Genomic DNA, 20706 nt, shown 5'->3' on the forward strand with positions numbered 1-20706 from the left:
GCCAGATCTAAGCTCACAGAAGTCAAAGTCTCCCAATGGTTTCCATAAGAAGGACCTTAGAAACCATTGGCTACATACTGCAGAAATGTGCATTTAGGCCTTGATTAAGGAAAGCACTTAACTACATGGCAATGTATGAGCAGGCTGGTTTTGCCATCCCCTTTGAAGCAAGCAGTAAGCAAACAAATTAAATTCAGAGATCTCCCACCAGTGTCAAAGGAACTTAGAGACACTGTCTAAGTGGTCTGATCAATCAGGGCCCATTTCCCAGCTATCGTGCATCAGGTGGTGATAAAGTGACACATCTAACTGATATCAGGTAAATACCAGAGTTAACTCCATCGCGGCAGACCTTAATTTACACTGGCACAAACCCAGAGGTATTCTCCTACACCCTGTAGCGTTACTCCCAGAGTATTCTGATAGAAGCAAAATCAAAATAATGCCCAAAGAGCTTCAATAAAGACCCATTAAAACATTTTTAAACTAGCTTTTAAAGTACTGTATCCATCTGTTACTGCTGGAACTAACACCTTTTTTTAAAAAAAAAAATTCTTATCCTCTCTGGGTTCAGAAATTATTTTCATTATTTTTTTTTTTACCAGAAATTTACCTTTTTTTTTTTTTTTATCTTAATATAGCTCAGTTTTGAGCTGAACATTAGTTTATATTGTTGTATACTATCAGAAAATATCATGGAATAAACCACAATTTTTCTAAGGTACTCATACATTTTTAATCCCTGTTATCTGTCTCCTTTGAACAGACTCATTGGCTTCTGGAACACTCTTACATAGTAAAACGAGGAAGATTTGTCCCTGTTTTTTTGGCATTAGTGTTGCTGAAAAACCAAAAAAGTGATAGTTTTTCACAGTATGGCTTGATGCACATTAACCCAATTTCCAACTAAACATACTTCATTAGACTTGACAGCTGCTTCTTAAACAAAAATACTTCTGTTTAAACATGATGCTCAAGTTGTTATACCTTTTGGTTTCTGACCCAAACCCATTTTTCAGTTTTATTTTTCCCTCTTTTTTTTTTTTTTTTTTCCTTTTCTTTTTTCCTGATATTCTTTTCAGCAGAAAACTGAAAATAAGTGAAAATTGTGAAAATAACATTGAAAAGAGAAAGGGTAAAAAGACTGGAAAATGGAAATGGATTAATTTAAAAGTAATTGCAACTTTGAGAAAACAGTTGAGAAAATAACGTTTTAAAATTTTCAGACACTCATGACTTGTTTCCAGATTGCAGACCAGCTCCAATTTAATCATGGAACAGATTAAAGAGAACATTTTTATTTTCTGAGTAAACACTATACAGCGTACCCACATTCTGTCCTTTGAAATAAACTGGAGTGTAGTTCTCTTAAAAATAGCTAAAATACCTAAGTCACTTAGGTGTTTTTCAAAATTATATGTATAATGAACATTCTCATGTTAGCTTTGTGCCACTTATAAAGCTATATAGTGTTACAGGACACCCTATTTTAATAAAAATCAATATGAGCAGAGATACTTTTAAGTTACATTCCAGAACATTAATTTATTACAACTCATACTATGCACAATAATCAGTGTTTCCTCTAATAAAGTATAAATTTATTTTTTTTCTTCTACTTGTTCCTTCATTTGACCTCTGAATGAATGAAATATTTCTACTATACTTTACTTGCTTCCTATCAGCATGCATTCACATGATTTGAACAATGAGTGAAAGCTGTAAACCCAATGCTGAGCAGTAAACAAGAGAAACTCATGTCCTTAAATGCAGTGCAAGGAAATCTTAGTACCATCCTACTTTGAGCATGCATCTTAACCCAGATTTTTTTACCCAACCCTACCAGTCTGGCTGGTACAGTTCCAGAGTTGCAAGATAATGCACTATTTAAAAAAAAATTCTGTTCAGCTGTAATTAAATACTAAGATGCTAAAAGTGAATCTGGTTTAAGATGAATACCCAGTTCTGCTTCTCGGACAGAATCCAACCTAGTGTCAGTAAGCATCTAGGAAAGAAAATGCTCTGAATTATTATCTTTAGTTAAGTTACACTGCATTTTATTGGGAGAGGGATCTTTTCTGAGGCTTGTTGGATTTTTATTTAATTTTTTTGTCAGATTTGCTCAAATTTGTTCTCAATAGACAAATATAAGCCCCCTACAGTGAGGACAAAGATATCTGTTACTACAAAATAAAATTAAGATCCAGGTAATTGATTCCTTCTATTTCTACTTTTTCTGCTATTGATAAGGGCCTTTAGTTTGCTGTAGTCCCCTCTCATCTTCTGGGATTCTTCCCTCTGCTGACCTTGCTGTCTACTGTCTTTGCAGTACTGGTTGATCATCTGCATTTCTGAGTGGCTGAAAGCTCCCACAAAGTCCTTTGGGTGGAACTGCAGCGCTCGCACAGAACTGGCCCAGGTCCAAGGGGACCATTTGTCAGTCATGAAGGCCACCATCTCTGAATCCAGCACTTTGAAATTGATCTTTGCTAAGGTCTGCTTGAAGCTGTTCTCTGTTGCGATGCAGTGGTAAAGCCCCCGGTCGCTGTCTTGCACAGAGCGAATGAGGAGTCCTTGCTCAGTAGCTATGATCCTCTCATTCAGCTTGACCTGAAGGGCAAAAAGGCAGAAGGAACGTTTTAGAGTGTTATGAAACAACAGAGTATTGGGCCTCTTGGGAAGTCCCCCTCCAAACAACTCTTTCTTAAAGGGTTTCTTAAAGGTACTATATTTTGCTTTATCACATCTGCTAGAGACCATTGTTAGTGCTATTGTTAGGAGAGAATTTATCTCAAGGCAGGTAAGTGTCACTGAAGAAAGTGTCTTCAGTATTTTTATGTTATGTTACAATAGATTTCATTGGGATGAAGACAAAGATGCAAATCTGGAGATTACATGAAAGAAGAGTTTTCATAATGTTCAAATAGCAGAGCTGAGGAAATGAACTTTTATTTGCAGGGTTATACGCCTGAGAATGTCTTTTCCAGCATCAGAGATTGCTGCTGAGACTCAATGGAAGAAAGGTGCAGAACTGGGGGCTGATCTGGTATTGAACACAAGGTGGATTCTAGTTAAATATTTTCACTTTAAGCAGGTGCCGGGGGCTAATTCTGCACTGCAGTCTATAGCCTGGTGTAAAAGTTTTCATCGCAATGGCCTCAGCTGGGACTTGGCTTATAGGAAACCAAGAGAAATATTTCTATTCTCCTATTTCCTTTCTAGTTTCAGACTCTGGACAGTCCCAGGAGATGGCCACATAATCTGAAGGAAACAAGTTACCAGAGCTTTGAGTTATCATCACATTATAAATGGCTGTGCACATGTCCCTTTGCATATCAGCTGTGAAGTGTAAAAATCGTTAATTTAACCCATTATGAAAGAATACCAGTGCTGATATTTTTATGAATGATTTTTCGGGTTTGCCATTGCAGTTTGCATTATACCTGATTCTCTTGGGAATTCATTTATTTATTGTACTATTCTGCTGTTGTAAACTTTTGTAGACGTTGTGGAGCTAAAGACTTCTAGAAATCTGAGAGCTTGAAACATAGTTAATCCTTTGATTGCTTTAGTTTGTTGTTATTTAAAACTGCATGGATTCTAATACCGTTATTGAACATAAGAACAAAAAAGGGAGATGTTCTGCTGAATCAAAGGGTTAAAAGAATTGCACCTAAACTGCCAGAACAAGGCTTGAGTCTTTGAAAAGTGAGAAAAACAGCATGAAAGACTCTGAAAGCCTTATGAGTCCTCTCTGATTTTGGAAAATGGCCTGATATGAGAATAATGCTTTTCAGTATTTATAACCTATCAACGGACACCATATTACTTAATAGTTCTTTCCAAAAGATGTTCCTTTTTATTCATAAAGTAACTGCCTTGGATTTGAAATGGATTTTTTCCCCTTTTATATTACTTAAGGAGGGAACATTCCCCATAAACAATCATACTGTATATTACAGTGCTGAAACTTAAGAGCCTTAGAGAGTGCAGTAATGGAAAATGTGATTGCACCATGGTGGGGAATGCTTTTGTCAATATGTGTTCTTAGCCTGGACTGGTTTCTTGCTAAAGAAACCTTTCACATTTCTCCCACTTTTGCCTTTTATCTCTTCAAGAGCACAGAAGGGCTACTGCATGCTGTCTTTTTCCTGAACTTTATACAGGTTATTGCTTTTATGCCTGTTCCTCAGATCAATAGGAACTCCTGAGTGCTGCAAACCTTCAGTTTGCAATTAGTAAGGTGTGAAGGAAAAATTCATTAGCTAGTTCCATGACTTTAGGGGCTGACAGAAATTTTCTGATAGCCGTTCTGGTCCAATAGAAATCATTGGGGATGGGGACTGAAGTCCAGCTATACTGAAGAGTCTGTCCTTATTTACATGAGTGAAGTGCTGGTCGCTGTCCTGCATCCACACAAATTCTGCAGCTTCACTGTAGCCAGACTCTCTGATGAAAACACAAACGCTCCCTCTCCTTGGCCTGGGGAACGGATGAGATGATGACTGAGGTCCCTTCCAGAGCTACTGCTCACGTTACTCACCTCTTTCCTCCTGTCATTGTCTTTCTGTAGCAGCCATTTAATAGAAGCCTGAGGAGATTTGGGTGTGCATTCAAGAAAAGTGGTGTTGTTTTTTACTCCATACTGAACTATTTCTGCAGCATTTCTGTATGCTAGAAAGAAAAAGAAAACAGGTTATAGTGAATGGAGATTCGATACAGAAAGCATGTAATTGCAATACAGGTAAAATGGAGTATATTTGACCCTGGTATTGGCAAATAATAAGTAATTTAGGGCAAAAAATTTCAAGGAAATGAAATTAAATATGAAGAAGCACATCCGTTCCGAATACCAGTGTTTTCAATCTGACATAGTCTGTCCTGCTAAAAGTAGGACATTTGTGGGCTGGTAAACTCTGCTGATGGGATAAGTGAGCTCAGGGATAGTGTTCCCTGCAATAATCTCATTCTCTACTACTAAGGGAACGACTGTCTAGAACTATCCAAAGGAGAATGAAGCATTTAATATATTTCTTCACATTTCACCGTTTACGAGTTGTGGGAATATGGTTGTATGACTCAAAATACAGCAGCATGCCCCGAGAAGGCTCCGTCTATTCCAGCTACGTGCAGTATCAGGGAGGGACGAGAGAGGGCAGACTTGGCTCCCACTCCTCCACTTCTACCAAGCAAGGAAGGGACTTGGCTCTAAATCTGAAATGCAATGAACACGTAGACAGGCCAGCAACAGAGAGCAGGACAGATTTATAGCACTCCAGCAACACCTGGGCAAGTGCTGAGCGTATGTCATCGCTTAGACCTGTTGTGCCCCTTTATAGCCTTGATAGATGAACAATTGGCAGTTACCAATAGGAACATTTATGTGCTCATTGCTTGGCCCAGACCATAATATTTGTCCTGAAAACATCACAAGTCCAGATTTAAAACCTTGCATCATATATAAAATATATCTTCTTTTTTTTTTTTTTTTTTTTTTTTTAAGGAACAATAGATACAAAATAGTATGAGGAATACAAATATCTAGAGGTTGACATGTCTAAAATCAAAGTTTGTTTTTGCACAGTCCTAAGACCAGTTTTCCTTAGACTCTATCTCCTATTTTTTTCAGTTTCTTTCATCAACTGATATGTGAAATTGGAATCTATTCTACTACATAAAGGAGATTTTTTTTGGTTCTAGTCCTTCAAAGTTTTTAGAACATTTATGAGATTGTACCAAAATCAATTGCAACTTTTAGGAGAATAATGTGGAAATATTTTTCATTCAAAGACCATAAGCCAGCAAAGAGCTCATCTGTGGGCTGACTTATCTGTAGCTGTCGAACCTTGAGAATCAGAGCTGTAACATGTTATTATTTTTAAGCACACTGGAACTAGGTGTACCACAGAAAGGCATTTTTGTCTGTTTAATTGATCAATATATATCTAACTTCTTACCTATTCCATACTACTACTACTTATACATGCTAAGAAAAAGATTGAGATTACAAATGCAATTCTCTAATGGCCATAAGGGCTAACACAAGAATAACAATATTAAACAGAACATTTGAAAAACAATCATATGAGCCCCTTAGTTCTTGATGAACTATTTAAAAGTTGCAATATGCCAAAAAGATTGAGTTTATACATGCCGATAGGTCTAAGATATGCAGTCTATCATGTTTAAAGACTTCCTTTCAAGATTAAGGTTCCCTATGAACTTGGAAGATTTCGTGCTACTGCCTGACTCTGCTCTTTAGGTAGAGTTCATTTTTTCCCCAAACACAGTAGTTTTGCTATAAATGGCTTTAATTATGTTTTGGAAGAGTCTAAGTTGCTGTTTCATCTTTTTTTTTCCACTGGGGAAAAAACTACCATCTACCTATGCTATATCCCACTGCTGTCATCAAAACATTCTTATAAAGTTGCTAAAACACATAAGCTTATAAATACATCCACATTAAAAAAAAATGGTTGGAAAACAAGAAACCTGTCTCACAAGACTGTCAAGGTTTAAACATTTGTTTCGCCTCAGCCCTGAAAGCAGAGAGTTGACATTCTCACATTTTCCACATTGAAAGAGGAGAGACCCACCCTTGGGACAGACAATGGGTGAGTGGTCACAGCACATGCCTGCAAGGTAGGATATGCAGCTCAAGTTACTTCATGATTCAGAGCCTAAGCTTTAATATGGATCTCTCGGAGCTCAGGTGAATACTCTAATGGTGGGGTCATCTTCTGTAATTACCTGTTCAAGTTATTCAGCTTCATATAAATGACCTAATACTGAGTCATGGGGAAGGACCCGCAGGCACTGTAGATTGGCAGCTAGAGCAGGATCAGCCACATTAGGGCTGAAGGACATACACCCAATGGACTGTTGTGGTTTGTTTTGATCCAGGAGATTCTTCTGAGATGCACAAGAGACCATTTCAGTGGAATTATTACTAACTGCACACTTCACATGTAACTCTTAAAAGATTTGTTCTTTTACTCAAAAAATTTAATCAAAAATTTACAGTCAGGTCTATTATTTGGTCTCCAGATGTTACAGATAAGAATGCACTTCAAAATGCAGGCTCAGATAGAGAGGTGAAAGAAGCATAATTCTGTAGCATGTTTCCTTGGTTTGATGGCATACATTGCCACAGCCTAGCTCAGACATGCATGGGGTTGAAGAGGGTGAAGCTGCCTTTATGTATGTGTCTACTCTTACTATGACTGTGGCAATATTTGACTGGTGTCCATTAATCTGGAGAAAGTGGTAGCTGGGAGGGCAGAGCACTGGCTCCCCTGTCCACCCACACCATGCCAGGCTGACTAAACAGTTGCACAGCTGGAAATATGGGACTTCATAAAGAGTTTTGGAATTGTTTCTTTTCCCCTGTAAAGGGAGAAAGAAATAATCATCACTCAAAAGACAGATCGAGCACCTGCTGTTTGCTGAACGATGTGCTCCAAAACACATTATGGCCTCAAATATGCAGAATAATTCTGAGGTCCAAGACTTAAATGCATGAAAAGGAATTTAAAAAGACTGACTGGATTTAGAACAGCCCTCAAATTAACTGTACCTGTTTCTAGTCAACACTGTCAGCTTGACACTGATGACTATATATTTCATGGCTCATAGTTTTATCATATATATGCAAGTTTCATGTAAGTGCAAGGAAAGGTGTTCAAATCTAATCAAAACAAAACTCAGACCTGGAAAATAATTACGCTTTACCAGTAAACCACAAAGATAATATGAGTTATGATGAATCACATAAAGGAAAGCCGTGTGTTCTTTATATAGCATGAGGATCTCCAAATTATAGTACCTTTCAGGTTGAAACCTCGGCACTGAGTCAGAGGGTTTCCGTGTCTCACGTCTTGCCTACGACTCCTCCTGAAATATTTTGTAAAAAACCAAAACGTTATTCCAAGATAGCTACACTGCAAATAAGCATTTTTATTTGTGGCTATGCTTTGTTTTTTTTACTAGACCAACTCTTCGGGAGAGTGAGTATGCTTTACTCTTTGCAAGCTTGCTAGTGAAGATACTGTTTAAGTGAATAATCAGTTTGCTGAAGTTTCTAAAATAGTTGCACTTTTGGTAGGTAAAATAGTTTTGCAATGGAGGTATAGAGATGGAAGGGCTAGAGGTGATGCATGAAATAGACATAGGCTCACTGTTGCAAGACCTAATATTCAAAGCCAGAACTCCCCAGCTGGAACTCTTCATAAAGGCAAACACACCTAAGAATGAGATGCTCAAGAGCCACAGTGCTCTTATCTAATGCACCACCAAAAAAAATGACATAGTGCATGTTCCCTCCATGATTTTGACAGGCACTTTATTTTTGGTGCCTCTAGCCACCTTGGTAGCAGCGTGACTGAAGTACTCATGCAGAATGGTGGACAGCTAAGATTCAGTTCTGTCCTCTACTGCAGGGTATGTCAATATTTCCAAAAGACAGTCAAACTCACTAAGTCTCAGAATACTTATATTATTTGGATGACAAATGCAAAATCACAGTTCTGCAGCAAAGTAGCTAGGGAGTTTACTGGGATTGGAAATACTGGCATTTCAGTCCTCAGCAGCTAGGATGTCACAGCTCACAGAATCCACTGCATCAAAACAGAATCACAGAATCATCTAGATTGGAAAGGACCTTGAAGATCATCTAGTCCAACCGTTCACCCAGCACTGACAGTTCCCAACTACACCATATCCCTAAGTACCTAAAACCTGGTACATGAATTTCTTTTTTTTTTTTTTCCCCTGAATATTCTTTAAATTTCCATATTTATCAATTTTGACAAAAAAATACACTGGTGATAGATTGTTGCAAATGGATGCTGCTGGGATATGTAACAGCACTATTCCGAACTATGCACAATGACTTACAAGACCAGAAACCCTAAAAAGCCCCTGAAGCTCCAGTACCACTGAGTGAAGGGTGATGCCTCTATGGCCATATTATACCAGGTACTGAAAAAACACCCAGAGACAGTGCTCATAATTCCATGTCACCTGATCCTTTACTGCATTATTTTAAAAAGAAACATTTGAAAGGTGATGTTTCAAAGGAGTAATTTCTGACATTCCATTGATGTTTAACATCAAAAATATTTCTTCTTATGTCTTGGGATCTTAACCCTTGTGAACTATTTATGTGAGTCAAAGGAGACAATGAAGAATTTCTCAGTGAATTTCAGGATTCCTGTGCTACCGTGAGCTGCTCCACACTGTCAGAAATGGCATGCCACTTGCATTGAGCAGTTCTGAGAATGTACACCTACAGTTTGATATTTCTAAAAAAATTGCCCAGAAGGTGGTGGTTAGAAAATAAAGATAATACTGTCAGGTGCTTTGAGGTGAATCAATGTTGGATGATGAACCACAATAATCATTGGGAGATAGAAGTGTCAAAAGAAGCAAATAAACAAATGTGTCCAGCAGATACTACTGTCTAGACTATGGGATTTGGCTCTAATTACCAATGTTTTATCCTTCTCTCTTTTTAGATAAAGGGACAACTCAGTTCCTTCACATATGAAAAACAGATTTTTTTTTTCCATACAGTTTTAGGTGTTTATTTTTGTTTGATATAAAAAGCAAATTGCAAACAAAATGTCAGCGTGAAAGCAAGCCCCAGTGGAAATAACCTTGGGTGTATATAATGGGGATGGAAAGGAATCCACTGGAAACTGCACAGACTGGGTATACCTGACTGCTCATTATATCTTTCAATAGCTATGTTAGTGTAGGAGTTAGGTGGTCTGAGACTTGGGGATTTTCTTTTCTTTCCTCCCCCTATCCTCTGACCTTTGTTCCATGGAAGAAAACAATCAGTTTGCAGACTGGAAGCTGAATATGTTGAGTGAAAGCAGTAAAAACCCCAGGCTCTCTACCAATTCCTGCATGGGCAGGTTGGGCTTTACCTTTTAATCTCAAATAAAGAACGAGTCAAGAAAACTTTGCAATAACAAAAGTAATTTTCTTTAATCCTAAGGGATGACATTGTCATCAGCTGCTTGGGTCACTGGAGCAGTTTTGCCTTTTTCTGTCTACTGTCTCCCACCATGTAGGCAAAGGAGTAAATCCCATTAACTGTATCCGGTTTTCTGCATTTTCAGCTCAGGTGCAGGCAGTGAGCAGTGGCACATAGTGGGTAAAGCTCTAGCGCACCTTTGAAAGGTTTGTCTCCTCTGCAGTAATACCTCATTGAGTATTCTGTAGCTTTGTTTGCGTATGAAGTGAAATCTTAGTAATACAAGAGCTCACTGCAGCTTCCTGCTATTAAATATTTCCCTTGGGAGGAGGAAAGAGGCTCCTGTTTTGCATAAGAATTATGAGATGGACTATTAGCTCTGTTGTAAATTAAAGAGAAATTGCTTTCCCTGTCTGCTTTAATAAATCTCATGTCAAAAATCCCAAATCTGCAGGCATTACATGGAAATCACATTTGCCTAAAATTTCCCTGGAAATAATTCTTCTCACTTAGGAATAAATGAGAAATGAAAAGAATAAATGACTTTATTCCTCAGACAGCCTGAGAGATATTCTGCTGTATTTAGGGCTATCATAATTACATCTGTAGTGAGCAAATGAATTTAAACAAAAGGAAAAAATGTTTCACTGATTTTGTGTGCATGAGACAGGATTAATATTTATGATTAGGAATAGGTTTGTTTTTTTTTTCTTGTTTTCAGTCCATTATTTTAAATATGAAAAGGCAAGCTCTTTATCATACACTCTTGCTGCATACCCTCCTAGGTGATGAAAATGCCAAGCCCAGTAGCTACAGAGGCATTGTTTGTACATGCTCCTGAAAGGAATGACATCCCACTTCTCATTACAACACCCCAGGCTACACAGCAGAACAAAGGCCTCCTTTCCTTCCAGACTTCACTGGGCTGCTTAATACTGCTCACCTTTTTCCTGTGGGATAAAACCTGGAGCAGGAGTTGCCATCCCAGGCGCAGTAGGGATCTCGGGCTAGGCAGCAGTCAGCGCAGGCAGTGCCATAGATGTGGCAGCGGTGCAAGGATACCTGGGTGACTCCTTCATCTGAGCTCACGTACAACTGTTGCTGTAGAAGGAAATGGAAAGATTTATTTCAGATGTGGAAGAGCTTCACCGGAGACTCAGCTAAGACACCTAAAAACCTTTCAATTAATTTTGGAATGAACTCAAGACCAAGAGGGGAGCCACTAATATACATAAAGCCAAGATAAACAGAAATCTCCCAGGTGAACAAGCCTATAATATTTCCACCTTCCTGTTAGAAAACACTTAGAAACACTGGGGAATGTTAATGTTTTTTGGACATTGAGTGTCATTGTTCTGTTCTGAGACAGACAGGCTGAGTGAATATTGCTCAGATTTGAGAACTTGATTCTTACTCTGTGAGGATTATGTGCTCAAGCCTTTGAACTGAGTATAGTCACTTTAATAAATATTATGCAGAGTTCCTAGCTGGATTCTCCAGTGCACAGATTTCCAAGACATAAAACCTATAGATTATATTAAGGCTTAGGGCCAGATTTTGATAGCTGTATACACCTGGAAAAATAAGCCAAAAGAACTTTTACAATAAATGAGAACTTTTGCAAAGTAAGCTCAAAGTGAATAGGTCACCACCAAAATCTGGATTAAAATGACTGTTTTACTCAGAAACAATTAATCAATTATTCTTAAAGTATAAATTAATATTGAACAAACCCCTTGAAACTCACCTGATCCTTTTGTCTAAAACTAAAAAATCACACCAAATTTAATTTAGTGAATAATGTTTACTTATTAGTAATTTTGTAAAATATTGAGCAACTTGTTGCTTGTAAAATCATAGAATACATATTTCCGGTTTGGATGTTTAACATTTCAGTAGAAATCCTCTCAGTTGTTTGTATCATTCTTATTGCCATCTTATAAACACACACAATTGCACCATGGACCCAACAGCCCCAACACTGCCTTTTTGCACTGATCAGGCTTCCAAGGGAAAATTTCTATTTAGGACTCACAGAAGAAAAAGAGGAGGGCAAATTTTCTCTTTTAGTACATTTTTACATTACAAAAAAAAAAAAAAAAAAAAAAAAAAAAAAAAGAGAAGTAGAAACTATATATAATGAATAGAAGTTGTTTATCTTAGTGGCTCTGGGGAATATAAACAGCTCATGCAAACTTCAGTCAATTTTTTCCATATTAATGGAAAATCTGCCTGCTGCACAACAACTGGTATTCTAACATTCTTAAGTCAATTTGCTTCTCAACTTAAAAAGCACTAAGTAAGGATTCAACTTCTCTTTACCTTTTTAGATGAAATCTTCATTGTAGTTATAGGAGAATTACTCTGAAAGACAAAATTCCAAACCATGTTTACAAGGATTCTCTAGTTAATACTGTCCCACATTAAAATTTAAAATTCAATAAAAACTAAGTCATATCTAAGAAAACTATAACTTTTTGTATCTTGGAAAGGCATCACTCACTCCTACTATTTTTTTGTTATTTTCAGAATAAAACAAATGACATATATACAATTAATGTCTCACAAAATGTATTGTCTAAACTCAACCGCATTATTATTACCTATGTGCATCAAAAAGTTGTATACTTCTAATTAACCTGCATCTGTGTTACCTCAGCAATAATACAGGAGCAATGAGTTTTGAAGCCATTACTCTCATTTTGTAATAAGAAACAATGCTTGTTCTTTGACAATGATGATAAAGAAAAATCATAGAATAGTTCATGCGTATTTACCATGATCCAGATAAGAGTATATCCCATTTCTCCTACACAGTATCTACAGTGTATACAGTTTGGTTCCCATCCAACATACACATTCAGATTATCAATGACTAGAATATTAAAAATGACATGTGTGTTATTGAATGTTTCTTTCCCAGAGACAGTACTATATACTACTGTGTGTCATCACTGCAGTCTATTATTGTCTGTGTCCAAGCCAAGCCTTAAAGAGCTAGAAAAGGAATTATCATATTCATTGCCTTAAGGAAGTGAAACAATCAATTCTTCTCATCCAAACAAATGATAAGAGTGATGGTAATAAAATGTTCAGCAGTTTTTTTAAGACTTAGCATTTGATCAGCCACAAAGGAAAGCCATAACGGTGGGCTAGGATTAATTGCAATGACTATAAGCACAGCAGGGAGGCCAGGACTAGAAAATCTGGCTGTGAACCATGTGAACTGTCAAAGTTTTGAAGGAGTGTAGGGCTGCTGTCGTATTTTATGAACTATCCAGACTCAAGGTCAAATGCAACATTGGATCTGATACCACATTCTCCTTTCCTTGCTTATACTCTGGAAAGGAATCAGTGCTTTGCTTACTCTTGATTTACTAGCACACAGACAGCAATCTCATTCCCACTCTCATGGAGAGAATCATCAGAATACTGCCATGCGGCATGCCTGCACAGATTGAAATGGTAGTGGTTACAATATCATGATTTTTAGGGTTCAGGATAAAGTCTGTGCAGAGAGGCCCAGAAACTATGTTTATGGTGAGGATTCCTCTCAGCCCACTTATTGCTGTATTAATTTACATTTCAGTAAATGGAATTACTTGGGTGAAGGGTACTCTTTAGGTGATATTGCTCACATATATCTTTTTTAAAGGGAAGTCTTCAATAAAAGCCTAAGAAGACTAATGATGTCTTTATGAGGGTTAACACACAGTGCATTCTTTTCTTAAAGAAATTGTTAATGCTGCCTGTCTAGATAAAGAAGCTTAAATTTTCTTTTTTTTATCCCATCAGTGAAATAGAGAAAAGTCCATGACAAAAGCCTTAACTAAGTTTATAGCTGCATGCTACCATTTGCTCTGAGACTACCTGTTTTAAAGAATAGCCCATTCAAAAATCTGAAAGGGATTTTTCAACATGAGGATGAGCATTTTCTTTAAGTTAATACAAGCTGCTACATGCCAGAGTGATTGACAGAGGCTATTCCCTTATTTCTCTCTGTAGTTGTTTGTGTTTCTTTTCAGCTTATGTTGTGTTAAGCTTGTAGCTTCCTTGACTCCAGAGGCATGTGGCTTTGAAGAACTGGAGTTAAGCAAAACCAACACGACTTTGCTTCCATTCTGCAGCTCAGAATCAGGAAGATTATCAGATAATCAAAGAAGTATAAAATACTTAGATTCCATCTGTAAATAGGGACAGTCTCAATATGTGATGCCAATAATAAAAGTTGCCTTCTAGCAGCCACTATAACATGACCTTGTGAAAATGTGATTATCAAAATCCTTCTAGCCAGTATAACAGCATAAAAAAATAACAACTTAAATACAGGAGAAAAAAAAGGACTCTAGCTAGCTACAGCCTTTGTAACAGTGGACATTTTATATTCCTCTTTGGGTGGTATCACGCTTACAGTATGCACATTTACTTGATCTTTTATCAAGTCACAGTTGGCTCTGCCAAAGTCTCCTAGAACAAAGTGTTTGTCTGAACATACACATTGGAAGAATAAAAGTAGAAGCAAGCCAAACCTGAAAAACTTCCAGCTCTTCTAAAATGAGTTCTCCACTTGCAGAGAAGTTGGTGGGTAGGACAACAACTTTTTGTACAGTTCCTTGATCTGGAAAAGAACAGAAAAAGTGAGACCATGTGACAGAGAGAAATAAAAAAGCAGATGAACCATTATCAATTATGCAAAGAAACCATCAAAGCAAGTGCTATGATGTAGAGAAAGGTAAGCAGTGTTCAGTAATTTCTAGGGTTTGGGGTCAGAAGGAAGCATGAGATGATTCCTTACATAGGAATACTATATATAGTAGTATTGTCATATATGAACATGAAAAAGTCATGGTAAGATTGGAGTTATTACCATTACTGTTACCGTTCTACCCAAAAAGATCAATCAAAATCAGTATCTTCTATACTAGTTGCTGTACAGACACAGACAGAGGCAGTATCTATCCTAATGGTCTTAAAGTAAAAACACAGCAACATAAACAAGTAAAAAGGATCTACCGCAGAATTTAATGTATATTCATATTCATTAATAAAATGTAATGACAACTGATGACATGAAAGGTAAACCTTCCAAAGAATATCTACACCTAAACAAAGTAAGATAAAAGCTTTATTTTCAGGAAAATCAAACTATAATCAAGTCCTTTACATACTGGTAGGAGTTAATATTTTGGCCCATGAGGAAAAAAAGAAAAGCAAGGTGAAGAAGATACTGTTAACTAGTCTATCATGGCTGCCCTCTCAAAATACAGTTCCAAGCCTCCCAAATCCACTCAGATCAAAGGAATAAGAAGGATGGACGATAGCAGTGGTTTTGCGGGGTAGATGTGATAAGGGAGACCAAAGGGATATTTGTGATTAGTTTTCCAAATTTGTTTTGTAGAAAGAATATATGAGATGGAGGGGTCCATCTGTGAAGGCTCTTAAAGGCTGAGGCAGCCACGGAAGTATTTCTGATGTAGCAGAAAAGGCAGACCATGGAAGAATCACAAGGACAAGCATTTTTACTTGGAAAAAGCACAGCACATAGAATTCCTCTCACCTGAAAAGCCTGGAAATTAGTCCGAGTAGAATAAATTTATTTGCTCAATATTTATACCGAGGAATGAGACCACATAGTATAGAGTCTGTTCAGCCTTCAGAAGTTTTATGAGCAATATAGACTTTATGATTAGTAAAACATTAGTATAGCCCAATATAGGTAAGTATCTATGTGCATTTTCAAGAATTTGTGACCAAGGAAAGGAAATCTCAGCTTCCTGTTTGGCAATTCATTATGTAGACAATGTAAACTGAAAAGGGGCAATTTTTCTTTTACTTTTAAGGTCAGTGACTATACTATAACTGGAGCTGCAGGACAAGTTGATTACAGTAAATAATTTACATCTTTTTATTTCCCTGGAGGAAGCCAGCAAATAATAATATATTTTATTTAAAACAATTAAGGTTTAAAGCCAGAATATTAATATGTAATGACCTGACCACACACAGAGAGCACATTGAAGTATTTTGTCATTAAAAAAAAAAAAAAAAAAAAAAGAGAGAAACTGAAAGCTGACAAGACTTAAAAATATGTAGCTATCAATTCTACATGCTCAGGGCACGTTAGGTATGAATTTTTCATGAGAATTTTCTATGGAGAACATTTATTCTCATTATACAATGGCACAATAAACCAGTTCCTTCCGAAGAAACCTTACTGAAACTAAATCTTGTGATAGCACAGCTGTGGTCTAGACTGGATGCCAGTATTAGCAAAGCTATGAGAACCTGAGAGAGATTTACTAACTGCCAGGACCCACCAAAGCTTTAAACTGCTGCAGATGCATCCTTCATTGGAGCTAAGGAGAAGCATGTGCATGTGTGTATTTCTGCTCCTACTGAAGGGAATAACCCATTCACAAATATACACAGCCTAAGTCCAGTCTACTTCTGTCTCTTTGCAACCTTTTATCAATGTCCTCTCTCTAATATTAAACTATACCATACAAAATACTGTATCAGAAGTTCAGGAAGGAGTTGCAGCCTTTTGTGTTCTTTTTCAGCTGCCTGCAAAGTGTCAGCTACCTGTAACCCTGACACACAGGGCGCTAAGCATGTTGACAGTGACCTTACCTGCAAAGGAATGTGAGACTGCCGAGCCTCTGAAGAACCGGTTTATTTCAATGATCCATTAACACATGACACACATTTAAAATTCCTAAATTGTCTTCAGTCCTCAAACATTGCCCTGAACTGAAATCAGAACCTGAGGGGAGATTTTATCATGGGCATTGGCACAGAAAATACTGATAATGCCTGACGCCAAGTCCTTGTGTCCTAATAACCTTTCCCATTTGAAAAGTAGGTTCCTATCTACCTTTTTGTCACACCCCAGCAAAATACACAGAGTTAAGGACTGTTTACCTTGGTATTCATTCCCTTTGACTCAATATTTTACCATTCGCTTTGACTCAGTATTGTACCATGAGGGACAAATCCTTGCAGAAAGGAACGTTCCATCGTTTCAAAGGAAACAATACGACATTTAGAATAAATATTCATGCTAGGGGAAGTAGGCAATAGAAAACTATTAATTAAATCACTTAAAGCAAGGGCTTCCAATAGTCTATACATATAAATATATATACGTACGTCCAACAATACATGGCTTATAAGCTAGAGCCCTCCACCACTGCTAAATATATTTTTTCTACTGTTGCTCAGCCTTTTCCTTAATAAATGAAAAGCAAATATTTGTGCCCAAAACCCACTTCTTATTCCTTTCTCAGTAGTACTGATGTCTCCACTACAAGCACAGTAGCTGACAGATCAAGTCACTTATACGTGTTCATGTCAGAAAGATTATGGTACATCTGAGTTTTGTTGAATATCTTACTTGCTTATTTCCTTTAATGGTAAGGCAGCAAACTAAATTCCCTGGATTAGAAGGAAGGTTGGAAAGGATGCAGCACTGTGCACTGCAGGAGATAAATGCAAAGTAGCAGTGCCTGAGCTGTTTCCCAGTGTATTTCACAATAGAGAATATTTTGTGTTGTAAACCGGGCATAAGACATTACCAAACAAGTACAAGTCATTTTTTTTCTTGTTTAGGACAATGTATGAAATTATAAATTAGTTCTTTAAAAATCATCAAAGTGAACCGGATGGTTTCCTTTGCCATTTACTTGTTACTTCCAGAAATCCACTTGAAAACAGTTCTACATTGTTATGATTTCACATAATCATGGAAAAAGCCACTGTGTCTCCAGAATATCAATCCACCACTAGAATGCATGAAGAGGGAGATTAGTGCTCACCATTTACCTGACTTTTCACTGGGAGCTGTTTGCAGGCTCACATTAGCCCAGCAGTCTGAGTCAAGGGCAGATGGACAAATAAGAAGAAATCTCCCTCAAGCTGATGGCAAGAGGACAAGAGTGACTCAAAGTTTTTCTGTTTCAAGCCTGCTTGAATGACTGCAGGTCTCCCAGCCTGACATGCAAGACAGCGTTCCCTCTGAGAGGACTGAGAAACGGGGAACAGCAAGGGAGGAGAGTGCTAACATCCTGTAGGCTAAAAATTGGTGTAGAGAGTATGCAGAGTGGGAAGAAAATGGAGAAGGAAGGCTGTCCAATAAGTGGTCCAAGGAAGGAAGAAGAAGAGATAAATAAATAAATAACTGCTACTATTACTACTACTAATAATAATAATGAAAAAATATTCCTTGAAATGCAGGGCATGATTCTGGGCTGGTATTAATGAGCTAAGCTTCACTGAAACCAGTTGGACTATCCCTGATTATAATAATCCCTGGTGTGGCTGACCATGGGCAATGGAAAAGGCAAAGTTTAATGAACCGCAATGACAAACACACATGTGTTTGGCTGAATCTGCAGGTCTGAGTTTAAATCTTGTTCTCTGAACTTCGACTAGCTTTTCCTTCCTTGGCCCTAAGTGAACACTGCAGTTGTCAGTATTGTGAGGCTCAGAATTAGGACTCACCTACTCTTGAGCCACATCACATGCACAAATGGAACAACAGAAAAAACCCTTGACCTTTCCATAGCATAAAAATTGACCGCAATGAACACCAACTGCTACTCTGACAGGAGTTTCACAGAGAGGCTTCCTGCAGTAATCCCCCTCCCTGATGTGTCTGACATTGCTGGAGACCCTCTGAAAACTTTTTTCCATGTCATACCTGTCAGCCTAATGACAGTTTAATTATTTTGATCTCTAATCTGAGTTAAAACTGATGCAATCAAATAATATCACAAAGATAAAAGAAAGAGTTTGCAGAATTCTTATATTCTCTCTGTTTGAGAAAATGTTGTGGCTCAGCAGAGCACCCTGAGATAGTGGCAGGTTAGAGTAGGGCTGAGAGCCAGGTCCCCATATTCTGCTGTCCTTAGGTGACTACTGTAAATCAGAGCTCCCACCACAGCCACCTAGCATCTCTGTGCTTTCATCTCATCTGTTCACTCATCTGTCAAAGGGGTGTAATTTTTCCAGCCCATAGCATTACTGTGAAACTTTGTAAAATTCAAGCTTCATCAAAGAACAAAAAGACAAATACAAATGTTTAATGAGCTCACACTTGAGGGCAAAACTTTCACATAGCCCCAGATCGGTCAAACTTTAAGGACACACTGTGAGCTTATTTGAACAAAAACTGAACGGGGGAAATTAAACAGGTGGATAAATGCCCTCTTAATTTACATATCTTCTTAAAAGGCTGTGAAAAAGCTTTGGATGACTTGGTCAAGGAAAGGTTTTGAATGACTCAGGCACTCTGATCAAGAGGAAGAAGGAAACTCTGTCAAGCCTCCTGTTCTGCCACTGTTGTGCAACATCATCTTCCCAAACTCACAGTCACAAAGCTGCAGCCAGAAAATCTATGGGGGGCAAGCTTGCTCTTCTGACCAGATTCTCTCTCTCTCTCCATTAGAATCCATAGTTCGTTGCATGATTTTGGCTATTACATTACTGGAGGCTACTGTTGTCAGCAAGGGTTAGTTTTTCCAAAAAGACAGCCATCATGTAACACCATGAAAATGAGTATTACAACCTTATGCTCTGAAGGCACTTACTGCATCCAGACTTTGAAAACAAGTGTTGCATCAGAAAAGAAAAGATAATAAGAAACACTGATCAACCTCAAGACACATCAGATGCATGTGGCCCACATTAATCAACTGAATAAGCCACACTGAAGTCTGAAGTGCCTTTTCATGACAGTAACTTAGATCTCTTTCCACAAAAACATATCCTATCTTAATAGCAAGGAGCTGAAAAAAATTCCTATTGGTGCCCATGGCTGTTTAATGTACCCAAGTTTGACCCAGACATTTAAACATTTTCATAACACCAAGAGCAATAAAAAACCCCATGCATAATCTTTCGGTTGTGCAATCTGCGTGTACTTTGACCAAAGGCTTTCATACTGCAAGCAGTAGGTGGCATGCTTAAAAAATAAGTATTAATCTCAAGAAAATGTTCTCATGCTGTTTTACTGCTGTTCTTAAAACTCGGATGGAAAACAATCTATCAAAGGATAAACAGAAAATACTGAAAGCTCGGATTCTTCAGATATAACTGAAATGAGTAAAGTAATTACAGTAAAACTCTAGGCTGATCACGACTGAGTTCTGGTCTATGGGATAATCCAAGCAGAGCTCTAACCCCAGCTTGCTGCACTGAATATATTATTACTCACTGCATAGGGAAAAAGTATTAGCATCGCCCTTGTCAAATATGCAAATGAGTGATTACATTCTGTTCAGGTAAATTATCCCTCAGGTTTCTGTTTGGGAAGACAAAGTATACAGCACTCTTCACTTGTAGCACTGCTTTCTGCCATTAGAGACTTACTCTAAATCAGCTCGTTTCAGAGAGGGGATGATAAGATCCCTTTGGGTGGACTTAACAAAACTAGCAAGTTTTGTTAAGTGTTTTGGGAGTCTTCACATTGAAAAGAAAGGGGAATACAGAAGATCGTTATCATCTGAAAAGTGAGTGGAATGCTGCAAGGACAATGTCTGTCCCTGGGATTTATTTCATTAGCTATGTAGGCAACTAGGGAGAGAAGCAACATTTTAACTCTTGGCATGGACCAGCCCCTGCGAGCTCAGCACTTCTGTCTGGATGCTCAAAGGAAACACTACATTTACTTCACATCAATGTGAAAAAATGACACACTTGACTATACCCTCCCATGCCACAGCTAC

At 37.8% G+C, this 20706-nt stretch overlaps 1 protein-coding gene across 2 annotated transcripts in view; it reads right to left on the minus strand.

The window, feature by feature from the left end:
• Positions 1-1107: 1107 nt before the first annotated feature.
• The window catches only part of SEMA3C (semaphorin 3C), a 121866-nt gene continuing 102267 nt past the window's right edge, over positions 1108-20706 (minus strand). For both annotated transcript variants that reach the window (XM_026868627.1, XM_026868628.1), the window contains 6 exons: positions 14512-14600; positions 12305-12346; positions 10926-11083; positions 7826-7893; positions 4544-4674; positions 1108-2610 (listed from right to left, as the gene is read on the minus strand). In XM_026868627.1, coding sequence (XP_026724428.1) covers positions 2197-2610; positions 4544-4674; positions 7826-7893; positions 10926-11083; positions 12305-12346; positions 14512-14600 — 902 coding nt within the window. In that variant the 3' untranslated portion in view covers positions 1108-2196. The remainder of the gene's footprint in view (positions 2611-4543; positions 4675-7825; positions 7894-10925; positions 11084-12304; positions 12347-14511; positions 14601-20706) is intronic.

The sequence above is a fragment of the Athene cunicularia genome, assembly GCF_003259725.1.
Source record: "Athene cunicularia isolate RWA chromosome 1 unlocalized genomic scaffold, athCun1 chr1_part2, whole genome shotgun sequence".
Taxonomy (NCBI): domain Eukaryota; kingdom Metazoa; phylum Chordata; class Aves; order Strigiformes; family Strigidae; genus Athene; species Athene cunicularia.